The 19,566-nt window shown below is 43.3% G+C and overlaps 1 protein-coding gene across 1 annotated transcript; it reads left to right on the forward strand.

Moving 5' to 3' along the window:
- Nucleotides 1-7,255: 7,255 nt before the first annotated feature.
- On the forward strand, nucleotides 7,256-16,341 carry ANKRD1 (ankyrin repeat domain 1). The gene is made up of 9 exons (XM_004329243.4): nucleotides 7,256-7,388; nucleotides 8,049-8,228; nucleotides 9,143-9,280; nucleotides 9,408-9,515; nucleotides 10,557-10,655; nucleotides 12,188-12,286; nucleotides 12,429-12,527; nucleotides 12,665-12,763; nucleotides 15,480-16,341. The coding sequence occupies exons 1-9, from the start codon at nucleotides 7,362-7,364 to the stop codon at nucleotides 15,588-15,590; spliced, it is 960 nt and encodes a 319-aa protein (XP_004329291.1). The 5' UTR covers nucleotides 7,256-7,361; the 3' UTR covers nucleotides 15,591-16,341.
- Nucleotides 16,342-19,566: the final 3,225 nt, after the last annotated feature.

Raw genomic sequence — 19,566 nt, forward strand, 5'->3', positions numbered from 1 at the left:
GCAGAAACTTCACCTTTTAGCTTTTTCTCCTCTTGATCTAACAAAACTCATTGTAAATGTGCTCAATCAATGTTTTTGGTGGTGATGATCTTTCCTGAAGCTAGAATGAAACAAACAGACTGAACTGCCAAGATTTAGGTAAACCATAAAAAAAAAAAAAAAAAAAAAACTATGTTAAAGTGAGAGTTTAAGCATTGGGATGTTTACAAAGGGAGGTTTTAATCTTTAAAGTAAGAGGGTCCTACCTGCCTAAACCTGGCCCTTCCTGATGGTTAGCAAATGGACTCAATGAGTGCTCAGTGCTTTTCCTGGCCCTCGAGTTCTCTTCTTCCCAAACTTAAGATGTTTTGCAGCATTTTCTCTTTTATTAGGAAACTCCAAACTACACCAAGAAAAATTTTTTTCTAACACTCCTTAAAGTCAGAAACTGTATTTAAAAAATAATTCTCCTCTGCTTTAATAAATGGACTAGAAAGCTTAAATGGACTTTCTTTCCGTTTGCAGTGACAGAAGCACTTATCTCTCACCCCAAGTGGATGTCCTATGTAATTGAATGTGAAGTAATTCCAAAGTTGCATCAAAATCTTTTCAGAGTGTTACTATGACAATCAGACCTCTTTTTTAAAAACCACTTCAATGCAAACTCTCCATCATCCCACTGTCCATTCAGTACAATTTCATCGCATGAAGTAAGCTTAGCTTTTCAGAAAGCTTAGGGGCAGGAGGGGGAGTCATTATGCACTCACATTAGCTGCTTCTTCCACACACCCATTCTTCTCCGAGTGGTAACAGGCAGTCCACTCATCTTTATCACCATCTCAGAATGTTGGTTGTTAAAGGCTCTGCCTTCCTAAGACTGGGAATTAGGACAGAAGCCTAAAAGAGAACACACTGAGGAAATAAAGTCACTGGCAGCTCTTCCTGCTTATTGATACCTTTCCTGCATGGACTCTGGCAAAAGCAAGAACCTGGGCAGAGATTCTCAGAGGGGAAGGAGGAGGGAAGGAGCCTTATCAATATCTCGAAGGCCTGGGAAACTTTGGAAAAGCATATTACCATTTCTTTCATTGGTTTGGGCCCCAGGCTGATCTTGACATTTCTATTCATGTTAACAGAGGGTGTGAGATCTTTATGTTTATCAAGTGGGGCATGTCTTAAAAATGGTTGAAATACACTGGGCAAGTGAAGGCTTTACCGGCCATTTCCTGTTTTAGAGGTTTTGGAGAATCAACTTTGTGGTCTGCAAGTGACCTTCACACGTGAGTGTTGTTTATTTCTATCTTTTGATTCAGTGGTTTTGAGACCTCAATAAAACTTTAGGGGCCCAGAAATCATTTTGTTCAAAGTTCTCCTTTGGTAACTTGAGGAGTTGAAGGGACTTGCTCAACTAGTCCCAGGGCAGAGGCAGGATTAAAAGCCAGGTTCCCTAATTCCTCATCCTACACCCTTCATCCTTTACAACTTCATATATATACAACTGCTGCCTTCCCTGACCCTCCTTGCCTTTGTGCCAGAAGAAGCATATTCTATTGCCTGCAGTTTTCCTTAAATAGCTCAGTAAAACTGAAAACTCCACAAGGGCAGGAGAGTTTGTCTCTTGTGTGCATTGGTATATCTCAGCTCTAAAAAATGCCTGACACATAGTAGGGCCAAATAAATACTGATGAGTAAATTTTATGTGTGTGTGTGTGTTTGTTTCCCATAGTCATAGTAAAGGCAAAGCCTTTCACAATCAGAAATCTGAGACTGGGATAAGGATGGCTTGACTGCCTTCTACATCTTCAAGGATATACGTATGTATATTTACGTACATATTCATTTAAATCTATACCCTGGAGCGGTGTTCTCAACGCTGGGTGGAAATTAGAATCAACTGGAGAGTTTTTTTTTTTTTTCCCAAGATAATACCTGGATATTAAAGCAAAGATTCAGATTTCATTCACCTGGGTTGAGGTCAGGGCATCAGCACCTTTTAAAAGCTTCACAGACGATTCTAAGATACACCCAGCCTTGGAATCACGCCCTAGGAAAGGGCACTTCTGAGGTGCCCTAACTGGGAGGTTACACTTGCTGTGGTTAGTTGGCGTTTGAAAGATGCTAATAAGTTGCTCACACTCCAGAGTAGGTCACCCACTTTAACTATCTTTACCTCTAATTAGTATTAGCAGATTATTTGTTATTTAAGAAAGGAGGATTCAAGATATGTGGTTTGGCTAGAAAAGAATGTAAGACTCCTGCCAGTTGTCAACTAAATATTTAGCCTCACTATGTGTCAGGCACTTTGCTGTGCCCTTTAGAGTCCTAGGCCTATATTCAGTAATAGGAATTGGTCAGATCTTGTGTTGGGTCATCCACGAAAGGTTCTGTCATCTGATTAGACTAGAAAGTTAGCTGAAATCTACTGCTAGAATGCTTTCATTTGCCTCAAGTAAACTTTTTGCGCCGGGCACTGTCTTAGGATCTAAATGGCCAGGGGCTGCTTCATTGAGTTTACAGAACAGTCACGTGGCTGTGTGTACCTGCTGGCTGACATGAATCCATATGTGTGGTAGAATTTGGCTGGAGACACAATTTACATAATTTACAACAAGGCACCTGCTGCTGTAAGGTGTGGAAGAGAGACCTACAGCCTTCACCTACATCTACCAAAGGAGGCCGCCGATATCTGCAAAAAGGCAGCTTGTACTGGGTTGCTCACAGCAATGTGCATGCACTTTCTATACAGAGCCCTGGATACAGGAGGACTTTGGTCTTGACTCTGTCCCTTTTTTTTTTTTTTTTGCGGTACGCTCACTGTTGTGGCCTCTCCCGTTGTAGAGCACAGGCTCCGGACGCGCAGGCTCAGCCGCCATGGCTCACGGGCCCAGCCGCTCTGCGGCATGTGGGATCTTCCCGGCCCGGGGCACGAACCCGTGTCCCCTGCATCAGCAGGTGGACTCTCAACCACTGCGCCACCAGGGAAGCCCTTGACTCTGTCCTTTGAGAGGAGATAAAGGCAGATGCCACAACCCTGCTCAAAATGTCTCAGTACGTGCGGCTTTTCAAATGCAGGTGATGCCATCCCTGGTTGGCAGGGGAGGGGAAACAACCTTGAACCTCATTTGCTTCAGCCTTATGACCTCCCTTTGGTATTTCTGACTGTGTAACTGAGCCTTGGCTTCCTTGTAGGGATACTTGGGTTCCTAGTTGCACAAAGTCAGCTATTTCACTGAGCCAACAGTGGTGAGTAGCAGCTGGGACTGGGAAGGCAATTAGGAGGGACGGCAAAATGAGCAATTACAGGTGCAACAGCAGAACAATGTGGCTTCCAAGTCAGAATCTGGCTACAGTCCCCCAAGTCCTTCCTTTTAGTATCAAGGTGGGAGCTCTAAGGGCAAGGAGTATTAATAACAATAACATTTTTGTGCTATAAAATACTTTGGATTGTAGCAAATAAAAGGACCATTTTGAAACACAGCCTGAATGTCCATAAATAGGAACATGGTTAAATAAGCAACGGTATGTCCACACAGAGAAATCCGTATAGTTGTTGAAGATAATGAAACAGACCTAACTGTGCTGTTAGAAGATGATCTCTAAGACAAGGATCAAGTGAAACAAATCAAGTACCGAATCAACACTCAGCAAGATTGCAATTAAGCAACTTTCTCTCTGTGTTGTTTTAATTTTCAACAACATATTTATATATTACTTACACAGTCAAGAAAATATAGTAAAAAGTCTGAGTAGAAGTATAATATCCTAAAATTTGGAAAGACAAAATTGTCTTTGGAGCTGAGCTGTGGCCCACGAACCCTGGTGGTGTCTGGGCATGTCTCTCAAACCCTGGGGGACAGCAATAGGTGCTTTAGGCCCTGCTTCTCTGCCTCTCACTCTCCTCACCTGTAAACAGGGTTATAAGTCTGGTCTTGTTGAAATGCATAAATCCTGAGGGGAGGGGAAAGGTTCGTCAGGTAACTCTGGCCAAGCTCAGGACTATTCCCCTGCTCATTCCAGCCACAGATAGTTGACACTGGGTTGCTAAATCATTCTAGAACCAACTTGCAGGTCTGTTGTCTTAATTCATCTTGGTAAGGAAAGGTTATGCCTAGTTTGAGGTTATGATCAAGCCAAATATACAAATTTCAGAACTTATCCCACTAGGGGAACTTTTATGGGAGGGACGCTCCTGAAAAACAAGTGACAGAGAACTCTCCTCTAGTTGCAAAGTTTGGTTCTCAATTTTGATGAATAAGAATGATTTGAAAATACAGTTTTGTCTGATGTGTTGTTAGGGAGCTAAATGTATCTAGAATTTCTTTCTGAAGAGCAAAATCCTCTCATGTTTTATAATGACAAATTACGATTTTCCTCGTCTGAAGATACGCGAGGATCTGGCCAGCTGGCTCCTTCTCTAAGTTCTGCCCATTCCATCAACCCTTCCTCAAGCGTCATCCTCTGCAAAGTTTTAATACTTCTTGGACTCTCCTGCATACAACCAGTCAGGTTTGAGGGGATGATTAATTGACCAGAGGAAGGAATGGGCTTGGTGAGCCGTCCCACCCACTTTCACTTCCAGTTTTTGAGGTGATCTGAACACAGAAGAGCCCTTTAATCAGTTTTGGTTGGGCCCTGAGTGGGTCTAGGTATGAACCACCATGGGAAATCTGCTCTGGCCTCAGTGATTCTCTGCTTCTGATGGATGGAATCCAAACTCTTCAGCCTAGCATCCACCAACTGGCTGTGTGTCTGCAGCCAGTGACAACACATTTCTGTGCATCGGCATCCTCTCTGCAGAATGAAAGCACTGGTCTTGTTTGAACTCTGAGGGCACTAACAGCTCTGGGATTCTATATCCAAGATGCTTAAACAACACACAACCCTTCCCTCAAAGATATCTCCTAAGGCTCCCCTCAGTTTGGGTCAGGCCTGGAACAAAAAGGCATAACACAAATGGTAGGAAAACCTTAAATGGCCACTTCTTATTTAATGAGACCAATGAAAATGGTTATAGCTGTCTCCACCTCAAAGAAAATGCCAGGAAATTTCCTTAAGTAAAACCTTTTAGGATAGAACTTTAGGAGACCAGAATAGATAACAGGAGTTATTGCGAGGGTCCCTCTTTGCCAGCACTTTGGTTTTGGGGTGTGTCAATGTCTCATTCTGAAAGTTCCAGAAAAAACATCAGTTCAAGGGGGAAGAGATTGGCAGCCATGTTTGTTGTGTGGGCACGTTTAAGGGAGTGATAAACACAGGTCAACATAACATCCTAATGAACACACTTGTTCCATTCAGACTCTCACTCCCCCACTCCTTTCTTTTGTTAGACCTTCGTGGTCTCCTAGGAGTTTCGACTCGCCCAGGAAACAACAAGAGTCGGAAGCCGATGCAAAACGCAAGAGGTTTATTGAAGGCCGGTGCACCGGGGTTCCTTGATCCTCACGCAGGAGGTCGAAGAAGGAACCCCGGTTGGGCGCGAATATGTCACTTTTATAGGTTCCCACTTCCCCGTATGTAAATTATAGATTTGGTTGTGTTTTCCTGCTGATTGGTCCCGGTTTAGGCTCGGACCAGAGAGGGAACTTGTCCCCAGCTTCCTGATTGGTCTTTGACAGACACCTTTTTTACATTTTGTTTATCTCCCTCCTTCTCGGAAGGGGGCCGGACATCCTGGAAATTCACCCATTGTCTAAGAAGCCCCTATTGTCTGGAGAATTCTTAATCATTAGCTGGAACAATGTCCCTCGAGTCCCACACTTTTACTAAGAAAAATTAGGTTTTAAATGGCTTTGGAGATAGTAATCTCAGTTTCTCCTTGAACTGTAAAGAGACCTAAGTATTTTCACATAATTAAACACCTCAGAGATGAGAAGCCAGAAACAGAGGTCTTTTCACCCCATCCCCAAGTAAAGCTCTTTGCTCCTCTTGCAACCTGTCTCAAGCATTCATGCATCAGAATTACCTGAGTGCTTTGAAAAATACAGATTCTTAGGACTCACCATAAATCAACTCAGAATGCCTGAGGTGGGGCCCAGGGATATGCATTTATTATTATTATTTTTTACTTACTAATTAACTTTATTTTTTTTCCAGGAATTTTAAATTTCCTTTTTTTTTTCACCACAACTCACCCACACACACTGTATTTTATTTTTACAAGACAAACAAACTGACACCACGCATTGTAAATGGATGACCGCAACAAAAGCAACAATGATTGCAATTACCAAACACGAAACACACTCATACTATGTCATAATATTGACATTCAGTCCAGTAATCCTCCACTGTAACAGCTCCTTTACTTTGCAGTGAAAATTGATTTGTATATTTTTTGCCTCTGAGTCCTTGTGGGATTTTTTTTTTTTAAAACGGAGAGTCACAAAAATTATAATCATCCTCATCAGTTCACTCAGTCCCATATAATTAATTTTTTTTATCTTGATCTTTTGTTAGCACTTTTATGAATTCATCAGTTTTCCATTGACCAGCTCCCACAGGTTAGTCTTTTATCCACAGCACCTGAGCACTCTGGCTCTATGACCTAATCAAGGTTATATTGTTACTAATAACCGGTCTCATATAACCTATCTTGGGACATTTTGGAAACTTTTTGAATAAAAATTGCTCCAGTAAGCATGCTGTTTAAGAAGACAGTAAGCATGTCATGTGCTAATTATGGCCTGTGACACCATAAAATAAAAGTGCATTACTGAATGCTTTCAATTTCTTATAATGATGGGAAGGTGGCATGTCATGGGGCCTTTTTAGCCCCAGACATCACTCCAGAGAATTCCAAACAGATATAGACAAGGGCAATTAGGACCCGGATCCTTTCCTCTCAGGCTGTTTACCCATGGGAATAGGATGTCCTGAAGCAACACTTCCCTCAAGTGACGTGTCGATAAGTCTGGTTATCAGAAAGATATTATTGGTGGTGTGATACGCAGGGCATTTACATTTTCTTGATAGGGTTAGTCATATGAAAGCTGACAAAGAAGGAAAAGGAGCAGTGGTGTGGTGCAATATCAACAGACAGCTGTCCCCTGGCTTCCCGATAAATAGGATGACTTGCATTGCTGAGCGGTGTGGTCACTGCCAAAGGAATGGCCCTCTCACATTTCTTCCTGATTCACATATTCAGTGGGGTTACTTGTCATCCCCTCCCTCTCCTGCTTCCCAGACACTGAGTCTGGAATGAAACTTCACCTGCCTCTGAGCTGGCCCCGGGTGGGGGCAGGGGTGTTACTTGGGTTCCCAGGTTGGAAGATTAGCTCACCCGGCCCTAGCTATATAAGCTGATCAGAGCAAGGGGGCTCCCCAGGGCCGACTCAACGTTTCAACCCCCAGGAGGAAAACAGACAGAGGAACTTTAGGTCAACATGATGGTTCTGAAAGTAGAAGAGCTGGTATGTAAAGCACATTATTTCTACGAAGTGAAAAATGGGGCAGCCTTGATTTTTATTTGAAAATTGAAATGCCCTTTTCTTTCTTGCATAATGTGCTGGTACTCTGAAAATGTCATATATGGAAAATGGTTGGTTTATGTGATGAAATAAGTGAAACTGGAAAAAGAGAGCTGGCAGTAATGAATTCTCTACATATTTCCTATCTATTATCTTCTCCTTTGCTTTTATTACTAAAGTGTGTAATCATGTATAGTTATCAAAATGCCTTAGGGGAGAAGTTCTATTGCAAGAATATATGTCTGGAAACTATAACTCAAGGCAAGGGATCATCAACCTAAAATGAAAGAATTTTAAATAATCGGTGGGGATGCGGAGGACAGATTGTGATTTTCCTAGGAGAAATGTGATTAAGTAGATTAAAAGTAGATTTAAACATTTCAACCTAACCTAAACCTTGATTTAACCAAGAGAGGGGGACAAGCATGTGAAGGTTATCCTGGAACACTGCAGCAACTCGTTGCTGCCTGAGATAGGAGAATGTGCTGCAATGGAGGCCACTGTCAGCAGGGAGGGAGGGCTGGGGGCTGCCTGCAGCATCTTCTGTGGAGAATGACCCCAGGACAGGCCTGCTACTTCTGACCCTGCCATCTTCCCTTGTAGGTTACAGGGAAGAAGAATGGCAGTGGGGACGCTGGGGAGTTCCTTCCTGAGGATTTCAGAGATGGAGAGTATGAAGCTGCTGTCACTTTAGAGAAGCAAGACGACCTGAAAACACTTCCAGCCCACTCTGTGAGCCTGCGGGAGCAACAGTGGAAAACTGAGAAACAGCGAGAGGCAGAGGTAAGACCCTTCCATGAAATTCATGCGTGGGAGGTTGGGGACGGGGCAGAGGATGGAGGTGCCAGACAGGAAGGAGAAGAGAGAGAAACCAAACAAATGCAACCATTCCAAAGATGTTTCTTTACCAGATTCTAACCTATAAAGAGGCAACTTCTATGGGACAGGTTGCAGAAAATAATTCTTTGGCAAGACTATGACCTCTGGATTCCAAATCAATCACTGTATGTTCTGTGACTGTGTTTTGATTGAAAGACTTGGAAAGAGAAATGTGTCCAGTGAATTTCTGATGTCTTACACTGTCTGGTTAATCCCAAACAAGGGAGCCTTCTTTTTCTTAGTAATGTGGTTTGTGGTCCAAGGATCATTGTTTGACTGTGGCCGCTTTCTGTGTTGACAAAATGTGTTGCTGGGTGAATTTTCATTACTTACTAACCACAGATAAAACATGCATTTGTTAGCTGTAGTCCAGGATAGTCTATTTCATGAGCCCTGCTTAGTGGGCCACCTGAAAGACAATGGCATTGAAATTTTAGAGCTTAAAACTTATTAGTGGAGTCTTCTGGGTAAAAAAAAAAAAAAATTCATGAGCATGATACAAAATTCTACAGAAATCTGGGGTTTGTTTATGGAAATAATTACAAAATCATCACTTAGAGACTAGATCCTATCTCCAGTGAAAAGCTGATGCTATGAGAAAGGAAAGTGAAGATGAAGGCAATTAGCGGAAAAATTTGACCCCTAAGTACTTGAATAAGAAATCACTAAATCCAAGTCAAAGACTTATTATAAATTTTTTATCTTTTTGCGCAAACTGTTCACGTACTTAGCTCAGACCTTGCAGATTCTGTTTTGACACAACCAGAATGCTTGTCAGTAGAACTCACTGTATTTTGAAACATGGATTTCTTTTTTAGCTCAAGAAGAAAAAACTAGAACAAAGATCAAAGCTTGAAAATTTAGAAGACCTTGAAATCATCATTCAACTGAAGAAAAGGAAAAAATACAGGAAAACTAAAGTTCCAGTTGTGAAGGAACCTGAACCCGAAATCATCGTAAGGCCTGCCTGGTTTTGCAGTATTACACCTCGGCATTAGGCTACAGGGGAATAAATATCTGTGGAGGGTGTGATTGAATGTTGGAAAACCCATGGTAACTCTCACACTGTTTTTTCGGCTTTAGACAGAACCTGTGGATGTGCCTAGTTTTCTGAAGGCTGCCCTGGAGAATAAACTGCCAGTAGTAGAAAAATTCTTGTCAGACAAGAACAATCCAGATGTCTGTGATGAGGTAAGGCTTATACAAAGCACTGCAAAATCCAGCTCATTAATTTCGTGTTTCTTATGCTTTGCTGCAGCCTTGCTAATCTAGTGCCAAAAATCAATCCACCTGAAACAGTCTCCCCAGCTGTTGCCACATATGCCAATAGCATAACAGGGGAGTGCAGTGGTCCAGAAAAAGAAAATGCTGGATCAGTGCTAGGGATTGCATTATTGTTTGCACTCTAATATACTTCTGACTGCTTTTTCAGCTTGTCTTTAATTTTTAGATCTTTGGGATAGACTCTTAATATGGCAGGACCAACGAGTCACCAATGGAGAAATATATTATTAGCATTATCTTTGATTGGACTCAAATACATCAGCTCCACACAGGGAATCTGTAGACTGGAGTTCAAGTGCTAGCTCTATCACTACTGGCCTATTGGATTTTTAGCAGCCAGTCTGCATTTTCTGGACCTCAGTTTCCTTATCTAAAAATAGAAGGCATTGGAGTGAAATGCCTAAAAGGTGTTCCAGCACGGTCTATTAATCCATTTATATGAAGCCATTTACCAGAAATCACTAACCCTTTTTGTATCCTTTCCCCCATAAATTGGAATAAGGAATCATTTCTGAAGTTGAATGAAAAATGTCTCCCATTTTCTTAAAAATGAATTGAATGCTTTTTGATATTCAACCTATCAACTGTCCCAGATGGAAGAAAACAGCCTGAACTGCATGGCAAATACTACAGACACCATGAAGGCACAAAATACAAGAAAGGGAAATGTCAGCATTTAGGTAGTTTTGAATCTTTAAGCCCATGTGCCTCGACGTAGACCTCGAAGCACTTAGAAATGTATGTTGCAGGAGGCGCAAATCTCAGTTGCAGAATAATTGTTGTAGACAACGAGTTTAGTAAATTTGACATTTCTAATTCATAAAGAAGCACTCAAGTTTCTATCAGCTAGGTCATCAGAGTCCCCAGCTTCATACTTCTTAGAAAGGATTTATGCTCATTTTTATATGCATCGCTCCCTCTCTCTTTCTTAAATCTCTATTTTGACAGTATAAACGGACAGCTCTTCATAGAGCATGCTTAGAAGGACATTTGGCAATTGTGGAGAAGTTAATAGAAGCTGGAGCCCAGATTGAATTCCGTGATATGGTAAATATATTTCTTTGTTTGGAAGTGAGCCAAAGTAAGTAGACTATATGAAACTTGAGAAAACCTACAATGGAAAAAGGGGGCTGACTGTATTGAAAATTGATCTGCAAGAACTAGGCAGAAGCTCGTTTCTCCGCACAAAGGGAAGTTGGGAGATGGGACTAGGTCATGTGGGAAGCATTGTCTACACATACTGAAAGGAGAGGAGTGTTCCAGGGAAACGAAGGAAGTGAGAGCTGCTGGACAGAATTCAATAACCTCATCGAAGACTTGGGTCATTATCACGTCAGTAGCCTTACTGAGAAGTAACGCAGTCAACACTTGCCTTTCAGCCTCCATGTCCTTCCACCATATGTGGCCGCCTGCTCCTGGCCCCTTGGCTGCCAACAGCATCTCAGAATTCTCTAGCTGCACACCTTATATGATAGATGCTGATTGCCATCTGTGAGATTTGGGGCTAGACTGCATACAAAATGAATTTCATCTACGGGAAGTAGCTGCTATTCAGACCTCAGTAATTCAACCACTGTGATTTCTACACAGACCGGTACACAGCATATTTTACGACCTGAAGATTGAGCTGGGAAAATGCTTTATTTAAATACAGCTCAATTTGACTTTTCAGCAAAGTGGAAAAGGGACTGGAAAAGTCCAAAGGAACTGGCCAAAATTGAACCCAAAAGACGTACACACAGAAAAACAAGAAAAGAAACAAAATATAAAGTTTGTATAGAAAGACACAAAAATTCATGAGCATGGGATTTGGAGGGCCAGGGATATACCAGACTTACTCCTATGAGTAAGCGCAGTGACCACGAGTGATGATGGTCAAGGTACAGAGGGTGTGCTGGCACAAATGGCAGGAGAGAACCAGCAAGGGATGAGGAAAAAACAACAGGGACAAGGGAGAGGTGTCAGATCCAGATGAACATCTTTTGGAAGGGACTACTTTTATTCTGCCAGAATTTTAAAATACATTTGTCTAGAACTTTTGAGTCTACCTGGCAAAAGCGGTTAAAAGTTCCAGGCAGACTGTGGGTTAGAATATCTCTTCTGCCACTTACTAGCTGTGTTTCCTTGGGCAAGAAACTTGAATATTTCGGAGCCTTGTTTTTCTCATCTGCAAAACGAGCACAGAATACCCACTTCATAATGTTGCTGGGAGCATCACTGTGTCTGAAGTACGCGGCACTATGTTGGCACGAGGAAATTCCCAATAAATTGCAGTTCTTATCCTCTTTTAAAAAGATTTATTAGGTTTATTAAGAACCTCCTAACGATGCAAACACGCACATAGATACATACACAGGAGCGCATACACTCACATTCACACACTTAAGAGTTTAGCCAAAACACTAGGCAAGAGCCTTCGACTACAATAGTTACAACTGGCAACCTAGACGAGGACAGCCCAGTGTCACCCACGGATGCCCTAGCAAACCTGGCGTTCCCGGGCTTTAGAAACGAAGTACTAATTCCTCTGTCTAGGTTCTTCTTTCACTAACTCCTGTCCTTTTACCTTCCCGGTATAGCTTGAATCCACAGCCATTCACTGGGCAAGCCGCGGAGGAAACCTGGATGTCTTAAAACTGTTGCTGAACAAAGGAGCAAAAATCAGTGCGCGGGATAAGGTATTTCTCCTCCTCCTGTCCCCCTCCTTCTTCCCCTCCTCCACCCTGTCCCTCCTCCACTTCTCCCCTTCACACATGCCTTGGGGTCTGGGCAGCCTTTGTCCTCAAGCCCAGGGACACAGCAGACTCTTGCATTTTGCAGTTGCTCAGCACGGCGCTGCACGTGGCGGTGAGGACCGGCCACTACGAGTGCGCAGAGCATATCATCGCCTGCGAGGCGGAACTCAACGCCAAGGACCGAGTGAGTAGCCCGGCAGAGTTTGGCCTCCTAAAGCTTCACTCATTTACATATTTGGAATAACTGCCCCAGCCGGGCACCCTTGCAGGACCCACTTCCTGGCCTCAGGCCCACCTTGTCTGTTCACTCTGCTTCTCTAGGAAGGAGATACCCCCCTGCATGACGCCGTGAGGCTGAACCGGTACAAGATGATCAGACTCCTGATCATGTATGGCGCCGACCTCAACATCAAGAACTGTGTAAGTGCTCAAGCAAGGGGCCCTGCTTGCCAGCTTTCTAACGAACAGAAATATGGCTCACATACTTGAAAAGATTCTTACAACGGTAGTGTTGATATTTCAGGGGTCTCTTGTTGGTTTAAATGCCCCTGGTCATTCCCATAAGGACATTGCCGAGTTTGGCAAGGACTCAGATCACCTGGTCAGAGATGGGGAAGCCATCGTGACTGCTATGACCTCGGTGCCTAATATAGCCTGTAGTAATTCTTTAAAAATTTGGCCTTGAAGATAAAAGATGGCCAAACCGCCCACGCTTACAGACATAAGCACAGTCTGCCTTGGCCATCCCTGGCTGAGCCAGGTTTGGGGTAGTCAGGAATAAAGACACCCACCATTGCTGAAGTTGTCAAAAATTCCACAGTGGTCAATGCAACCAAGGGCCAAGGAACTCAAATTAATCAACATCTAATCCAAGTAATTCTGAATAGTCCTCCCCTCCTTACAGCAGCATGACAGGCTACCACTTTTTCCAGGGGGAGCCATGCTTTTGCCTTTTTTTTTTTTTTCTTTTTTTTTTTTTGCGGTACGCGGGCCTCTTACTGTTGCGGCCTCTCCCGTTGCGGAGCACAGGCTCCGGACGCGCAGGCTCAGCGGCCATGGCTCACGGGCCCAGCCGCTCCGCGGCACGTGGGATCTTCCTAGACCAGGGCACGAACCCGTGTCCCCTGCATCGGCAGGCAGACTCTCAGCCACTGCGCCACCAGGGAAGCTCCATTGCCTATATTTTTGAGATAATTTCTGTTCATTCTCCTCTTTGGTTTATCTGCACATCCCTCAAAATACTTTCCTGTATTTAGGCCCTGAAAATGCTTGTATAAGTCCCCTTTATAAGTACGTATTAATTAAGCTTCATCTGTAAGCCAGGGAATGTAACCAAATTTTCCTCATGGTCCCAATTCCCACTCAAGCATCATCTAAGCTTTAAAAATATCACTGGGAGGGGGCTTCCCTGGTGGCGCAGTGGTTGAGAGTCCACCTGCCAATTCAGGGGACACGGGTTCGTGCCCCGGTCTGGGAAGATCCCACATGCCGTGGAGTGGCTGGATCCGTGAGCCATGGCCGCTGAGCCTGCGCGTCCGGAGCCTGTGCTCCACAACGGGAGAGGCCACAACAGTGAGAGGCCCGCGTACCGCAAAAAAATAAATAAATAAATAAATAATTTAAACTATCAGAAAGAGTAGATTTAATGAAATCCCCAAGGCTGCAGAAAATATGATTTTTTTTCAGGCAGTGAGAGACACTACCTGCAGAGATAAATAGCGTACAGATCTGGGGAGACTGTGTAAGTAGCCAGGGAATCACGAGATAAATTTCAATACAGAGGAGTTCGAGGAATTCATGAAAGAATAGCTCCAAATATACAAATAGTGCTCAGGGCTCTGAATTATCAGTAAGACCCCAGCATAAAGGTTCTGGAACTGTTAATGTCACTGACCCAATGGATGGATGTTCCCAAAAAAGACCACTAAGCTATTGGACACCATCTTGAAGGGAACTGGAAACAATACATTACTGTATTGTTGTCCAAAACTCTGTCTTCGTGTTTGCTGATGAGTGTCCCTCAAGGTGCGATACTACAAGGTGAGAAGGTCCAGAATGAAGGTTGCAGGGCCACTAACTCAAATCCGCACAGGTTCCAGGCAGATGGCATAGATGACTTACATGGTGGCTGCTGGTGCCATGCACACAGCTTACTTAAAGGTAGCAGCCCTTCCCCAACTCAGCCCATTGCTGCTCCGTGAAACCACGGGAATTGTGCTGCCAGGTCTCCCAGTTTTTTCACAGAGATCACAAATTCAGCTGGGAAATCTCTTAATTTCCAACTGTTGCCAATTAATTCCAGGTTTAAAAAAAAATCTAAGCTCTGTTTGGGCCAAAACAGGTCTCTAGCTTTATTTGCATCTCAAAGCTGCCAGTCTGCAGTCTCTGGGATAAAGAGAGACTTCTGAATGAATAGAGATGGAAAATTTTAGGACTTCTCAAATTTAAAGACAAGAGTTGAGAGATGACACAGTTTTAATTGTTGTAAATATCTTGAGATGTATGCTTAAGGTAAAAAATGTTTGGTCTCAAAAGTTATTTATTCATACATCATTGATATCATCTCCAAGAAAAATAACTTTCCTGGGAGAGACCAATGTAAGTTCTGAGCAGCTGTGAAAAATCTACCCCTTGGAGTGGTACTTGTGTACTTAGGCCAAGGTGTTGAAGCAGCTCATTCTCCTCCAGTTTTTATCAATCAGGAATCATTTTCCAAATTGATAGGAAGTGGTTCTTGTCCAAGAGGGATACTACTACCTCCCCACACCCATTTTGCAGGATACTGGGTAAGTATGGAGGCATTTTTTGAGTTTGAAAATGACTTGGCTTACTCTTGCTGTTTAGTGTCTAGGGACTGGGGATTTTTACCACCACCTGGGATATCCCACAGGAAAGAAAACCATTGCTAATCTGAAATGCCAAAAGCATTCCCGTGAGAAACAGTGAAGGGCTGGTTTGAATATAAACTGCAAATCACTCATAATGGAAAACATAAAACACTTCAATAACATACACCTATCCATTACCTCATTAAATACACACACACACACACACACACACACACACACACACTCACGAGATGAATTTATAGACGCCTCCCCCCTGGAAGTCAAATTCCCTCCTCTATTTTGATTAGGCTGGGAAGACCCCGATAGATCTGGTGCTACAGTGGCAGAATGGAACCAAAGCAATATTTGACAGCCTCAAAGAGAACTCCTACAAAGCCTCTCGCATAGAGACATTCTGAGGAAAACGACGATAGAAGCTTCCATTGGCTGCTCTTCACCGCCCCGAAGAGCAACTCATCATGAAAACCAGCTTCTCTTTATCAACTGTTGTAAAGCGGCACCTAATTATGTTTTGAGAAAGCACAGGGACGTAGGTATTGACATTTCCCTTAGTGAAACCCACTCTATTTATTTGTATTTATTATTGTTTATTTATTTATTTACTGTGATACCACCGACATTCAGATCCTTTGTGGTCACCCATTTGGAGAACAAGCTTAGTTTCTATGGGATGCATCAGAGCCTCTTCCCATAGGTAGCCCTTAAACTGTGTTAACCAGAAGCGCTGTCAGTGCCAACTTACGTGTCACCTCGCTCATGGAAGATGTTTCTCATGGAAGATGTTTCAGGGTGTTTTTGAAAGACAAAGGGGATTATTGCAGCCTTCTTTTCTCCTGAATTTTTCATGCTGAAGTGTGAGGCCATGGAAAGCCTGTAGCGACAGGAAAGGAAACAGAATGAAAGTGATTCTGTGAGGACTGTAAAGCCCGCCATTCGACGCCTGGGCCTGGTCATTCTTACTAGGTCACACGCTGTACGTACCAAGGTAAAGAGAATGTCTTGAGTGTAAGTGGAAGGAGCGGGCCGCTGGGCCGTGCAGAACTGAATGAGTTCAAAAGAGATGAAAGTAACTGCGAATTGTAAATGTGTAAATGTATATTATGCTGTATGTATATTTTATGTTCATAATAAAAGCAAATCCTAACCCTCTTTCCTCCTTTCAGTGAGAATCATGCAAAAAGGGCATTTAGATGGGGTTTTCTTTGTCTTCCAAGCTTTTCATATTAGGAGTGTCCCGTAGAACCGCACCTCTCAGTATTTAACGTGTACACAGATCACCTGAGGATCTTGTTAAAATTCAGATTCCGATTCCTCCAGTGTGGGTGGGGCCTGAGATTCTGCACTTCCGACAAGCCCCCAGGCGATGCGGAAGTGGTGGTATAGCACAGCCACACTGAGCAGCACAGCTGTGAAAACCATAAAGATACCCAGGAGTTCAAGCTTTTTTGGCCCCAGTGATGGGGAGAAAGAGACCTCTGGTGGGCAAAATGATTACTGCAAGTTAAGGTGTTCCCTTAAGATGTTCCCCTGGGGCTTAACTAATCTGAGGATTAACAATTATTGTGCACACCCGCGGTAATGGCAAAGCCTGCCCACGAGAAAACACACCTGGCCAATGATTGCTGACCTCCAAGGGGAGCTACTTTGCCGCCACGTGCTGGGCCAGGTGCTATGACCTGTGATGAGAAAACCAAACTGTCCCCGTCCTGCCTTCCTGGAATAGATGAATATTAAAGAAATAATCACAGAAATAAATATACGGTAACAATCTGCAGTAAGTATATAAAGAAGTAAAAAGTACAGAGTGCTGAGAGTCTAAGCTGTGGAGGCCCGTCATTCGATGGGGAGGCCGCGGAGAGGGTTTCTACAAAGACTTCTTTGAGGTGGGAACCTTTCAGGGGAGTCTGAAGGATAAACTGGAGTTATTCAAGCACAGCGTTCAGGCAGCAGAGAGAACACAGAAAAGGGCAAGGTTATGGGAAAAGTATGAAGGCCAACGTGAAACACTCGCACTAGTACCCCTCCCATAAAACACCCCAGATAGGATAAAACTCATAACCTCTTTGCTATGCCTCTAACACTTTGAGAGGGCATGTAGGCACAGTCCATACCCAGAAGATCCTCCAGTTAGCTGATCATGGAGTTGTGAGGATGGTTTGAAATGTTTTTGTACCTTTTCTATCTAGTCTCTGAACAATCTGTAGAGTCCACCTCCTGGGGGCGTCAGGAGCTTCATTCTCTCTGTTATCTCCCTCTCAATCCCCTTCTGCCACCCCCTGCTCTCCCTTGAGGGTCCTGGCTCTAACCCGTCAGATCCTTAAGGCTTGGGGGTCCTTCCATTTCTTCCAAGTAAAGCACCTACAACATAGGCAGCATCTCCACTGCTGCAATGATGTCTCCCACAGCATAGCTTGGGTGTGTTATTATTTACGTGGCTAAGTTTTCTCTTGATGTCTTCCTCAAATTCCCCTCCCCACAAGAGCTGGAAGCTAAAGGAGAGAAGGAAGTAAGGGGTTAAAACATTTTTGTGTTGCTGTATATAAAGATTTGCACTAGTACAGAGGAAGGGGCATGAGAATCAACATGGAATAAGTCCCATTATAACAAGGCCAACTCAGTGACCTTTGCTAATGGAAAAGATAAACACTTCAGGCAAAATCTTCAAGTTTCTGTCATACTGGCAGTCAACATTTTTTTTTTTTTTTTTTTCGGTACACGGGCCTCTCACTGTTGCGGCCTCTCCTGTTGCAGAGCACAGGTTCCGGACGCGCAGGCTCAGCGGCCATGGCTCACGGGCCCAGCCGCTCCGCGGCATGTGGGATCTTCCCGGACCGGGGCACGAACCCGTGTCCCCTGCATTGGCAGGCGGACTCTCAACCACTGCGCCACCAGGGAAGGCCCTGGCGGTCACCTTTTATAAGCTCCCTGTCTTCCCACCTAAGCCAGCTCCCACCTAAGCCAGACCCACAGTCTGCGTCTTGTGTCCTTTTACCAGTGAAGGGAATGTCCCACTGGCCGATGGAGACTCTTGGAAGTTGTTCTAGACTTTCCCTTTGCCTCATCCCTCGTTCAACCAACCACCAAGACTTCTTACCAAGCATACTACCTAAGGGGTGCTGTAATCTGTCCACTTCCTCTCATCCTAGGGGCCACTCCCCTAGTTCAGATCACCACAGCAGCTCCCAGATTACTCAAACGCCCTCAGCTCACTTCCCTCCAGTCTGTTCCTCAAGTTGCAGCCAGGGTGATTTTTCTAAAATGCAAATATGATCAAGTCATTCTCCACTTCAAAATTTTTCAGTGGCTGCCCACTTCTCTCAGGATGAAATAAAAGTGCCTTAACGTTTTCTAAAACTCTTGAAATCTGGCTGCCGTTAACTCTTTATTCTCATCTATTTCTCATTACTTTCCTAGCTAAACAGCAAATTTCAACTCTACTGAATTTTCAGTTTCTTAAAAAATCCAGGCACTAGCTTTTGTCCTCATATATTGTGCCAACTCCCTGGAAGGCTCTTCTTCCCACCCCACTGCATCATTTCTCCTCATTCCTCCCCTTCAGGGTAGCTGTATGTCCTCCAGGAAGCCATCCTTAACTCTTACTAAGACTTTGTTAGTCTCAAGTGTGTTCCTGCTGTACTTTTTTTCTCCATGTCATAACATCTGTCATACTGCCTTTATCCCCCAAATGAAAAAATTTCCTCTCCCCTTGAACAAGCAATACATGCTCGTTAAGTATTAAGCCAATTATAGAAATGAATGAAGAAAGCAAACATCACCAGTAATCCTAATTTAATGACGCTGGTTATTTCTGTGCACATTACGTATGGGCACTGTACATTTAGCTTTATAACTCTTTTCAATTGAACAACTTACTCTAGACATCTTCATAAACGGTAGTCTTATGTTTCAATGTACAATGGATCATTTAACCAATCCTATCATTATTGGACATTCAGGTTGTTTCCATTTTCCCATTTTAGACATTGTTGCAATGAATATTCTTATCCATGCATCCTTTACACCTAACCAGTTATTTCTGAAGAAATACATTTATAGAAATACCTATAAGGTTGGTATCAAATTATCCCTTCCACAATGTTATTGCCTTTCCCCACAATCATGAAAATACTCATTTTATAAATGTCTTATTTTTCCAACCCAATTAGCAAAAGAAAGATATATTTTTGATTATTTTCCCTTGATTACTAAAAAAGTTCAGCATCTTCAGGTTTATTGAGCATTTTTCTGGGCCAGTCTTCCTTGCTCAATTTTCTATTAAGTCAGGTTCCCTGGAAGCGGTGCTTGAAATAAGGATTCTTGTGGAAGTGATTTCTTGACAGTGGTCTATAAGGGACTGAGGAAAACAGGACAGGG

Source organism: Tursiops truncatus, chromosome 16 (assembly GCF_011762595.2).
Source record: "Tursiops truncatus isolate mTurTru1 chromosome 16, mTurTru1.mat.Y, whole genome shotgun sequence".
Taxonomy (NCBI): Eukaryota; Metazoa; Chordata; class Mammalia; order Artiodactyla; family Delphinidae; genus Tursiops; species Tursiops truncatus.

Excerpts from the sequence above, each read along its gene's own strand:
- ANKRD1 (XM_004329243.4), top strand. The coding sequence starts at position 7,362 with ATGATGGTTCTGAAAGTAGAAGAGCTG. Across the intron at positions 7,389-8,048 it reads TTCTGAAAGTAGAAGAGCTG|GTTACAGGGAAGAAGAATGG; the intron begins GTATGTAAAGCA and ends CTTCCCTTGTAG. Across the intron at positions 12,528-12,664 it reads AACTCAACGCCAAGGACCGA|GAAGGAGATACCCCCCTGCA; the intron begins GTGAGTAGCCCG and ends CTGCTTCTCTAG.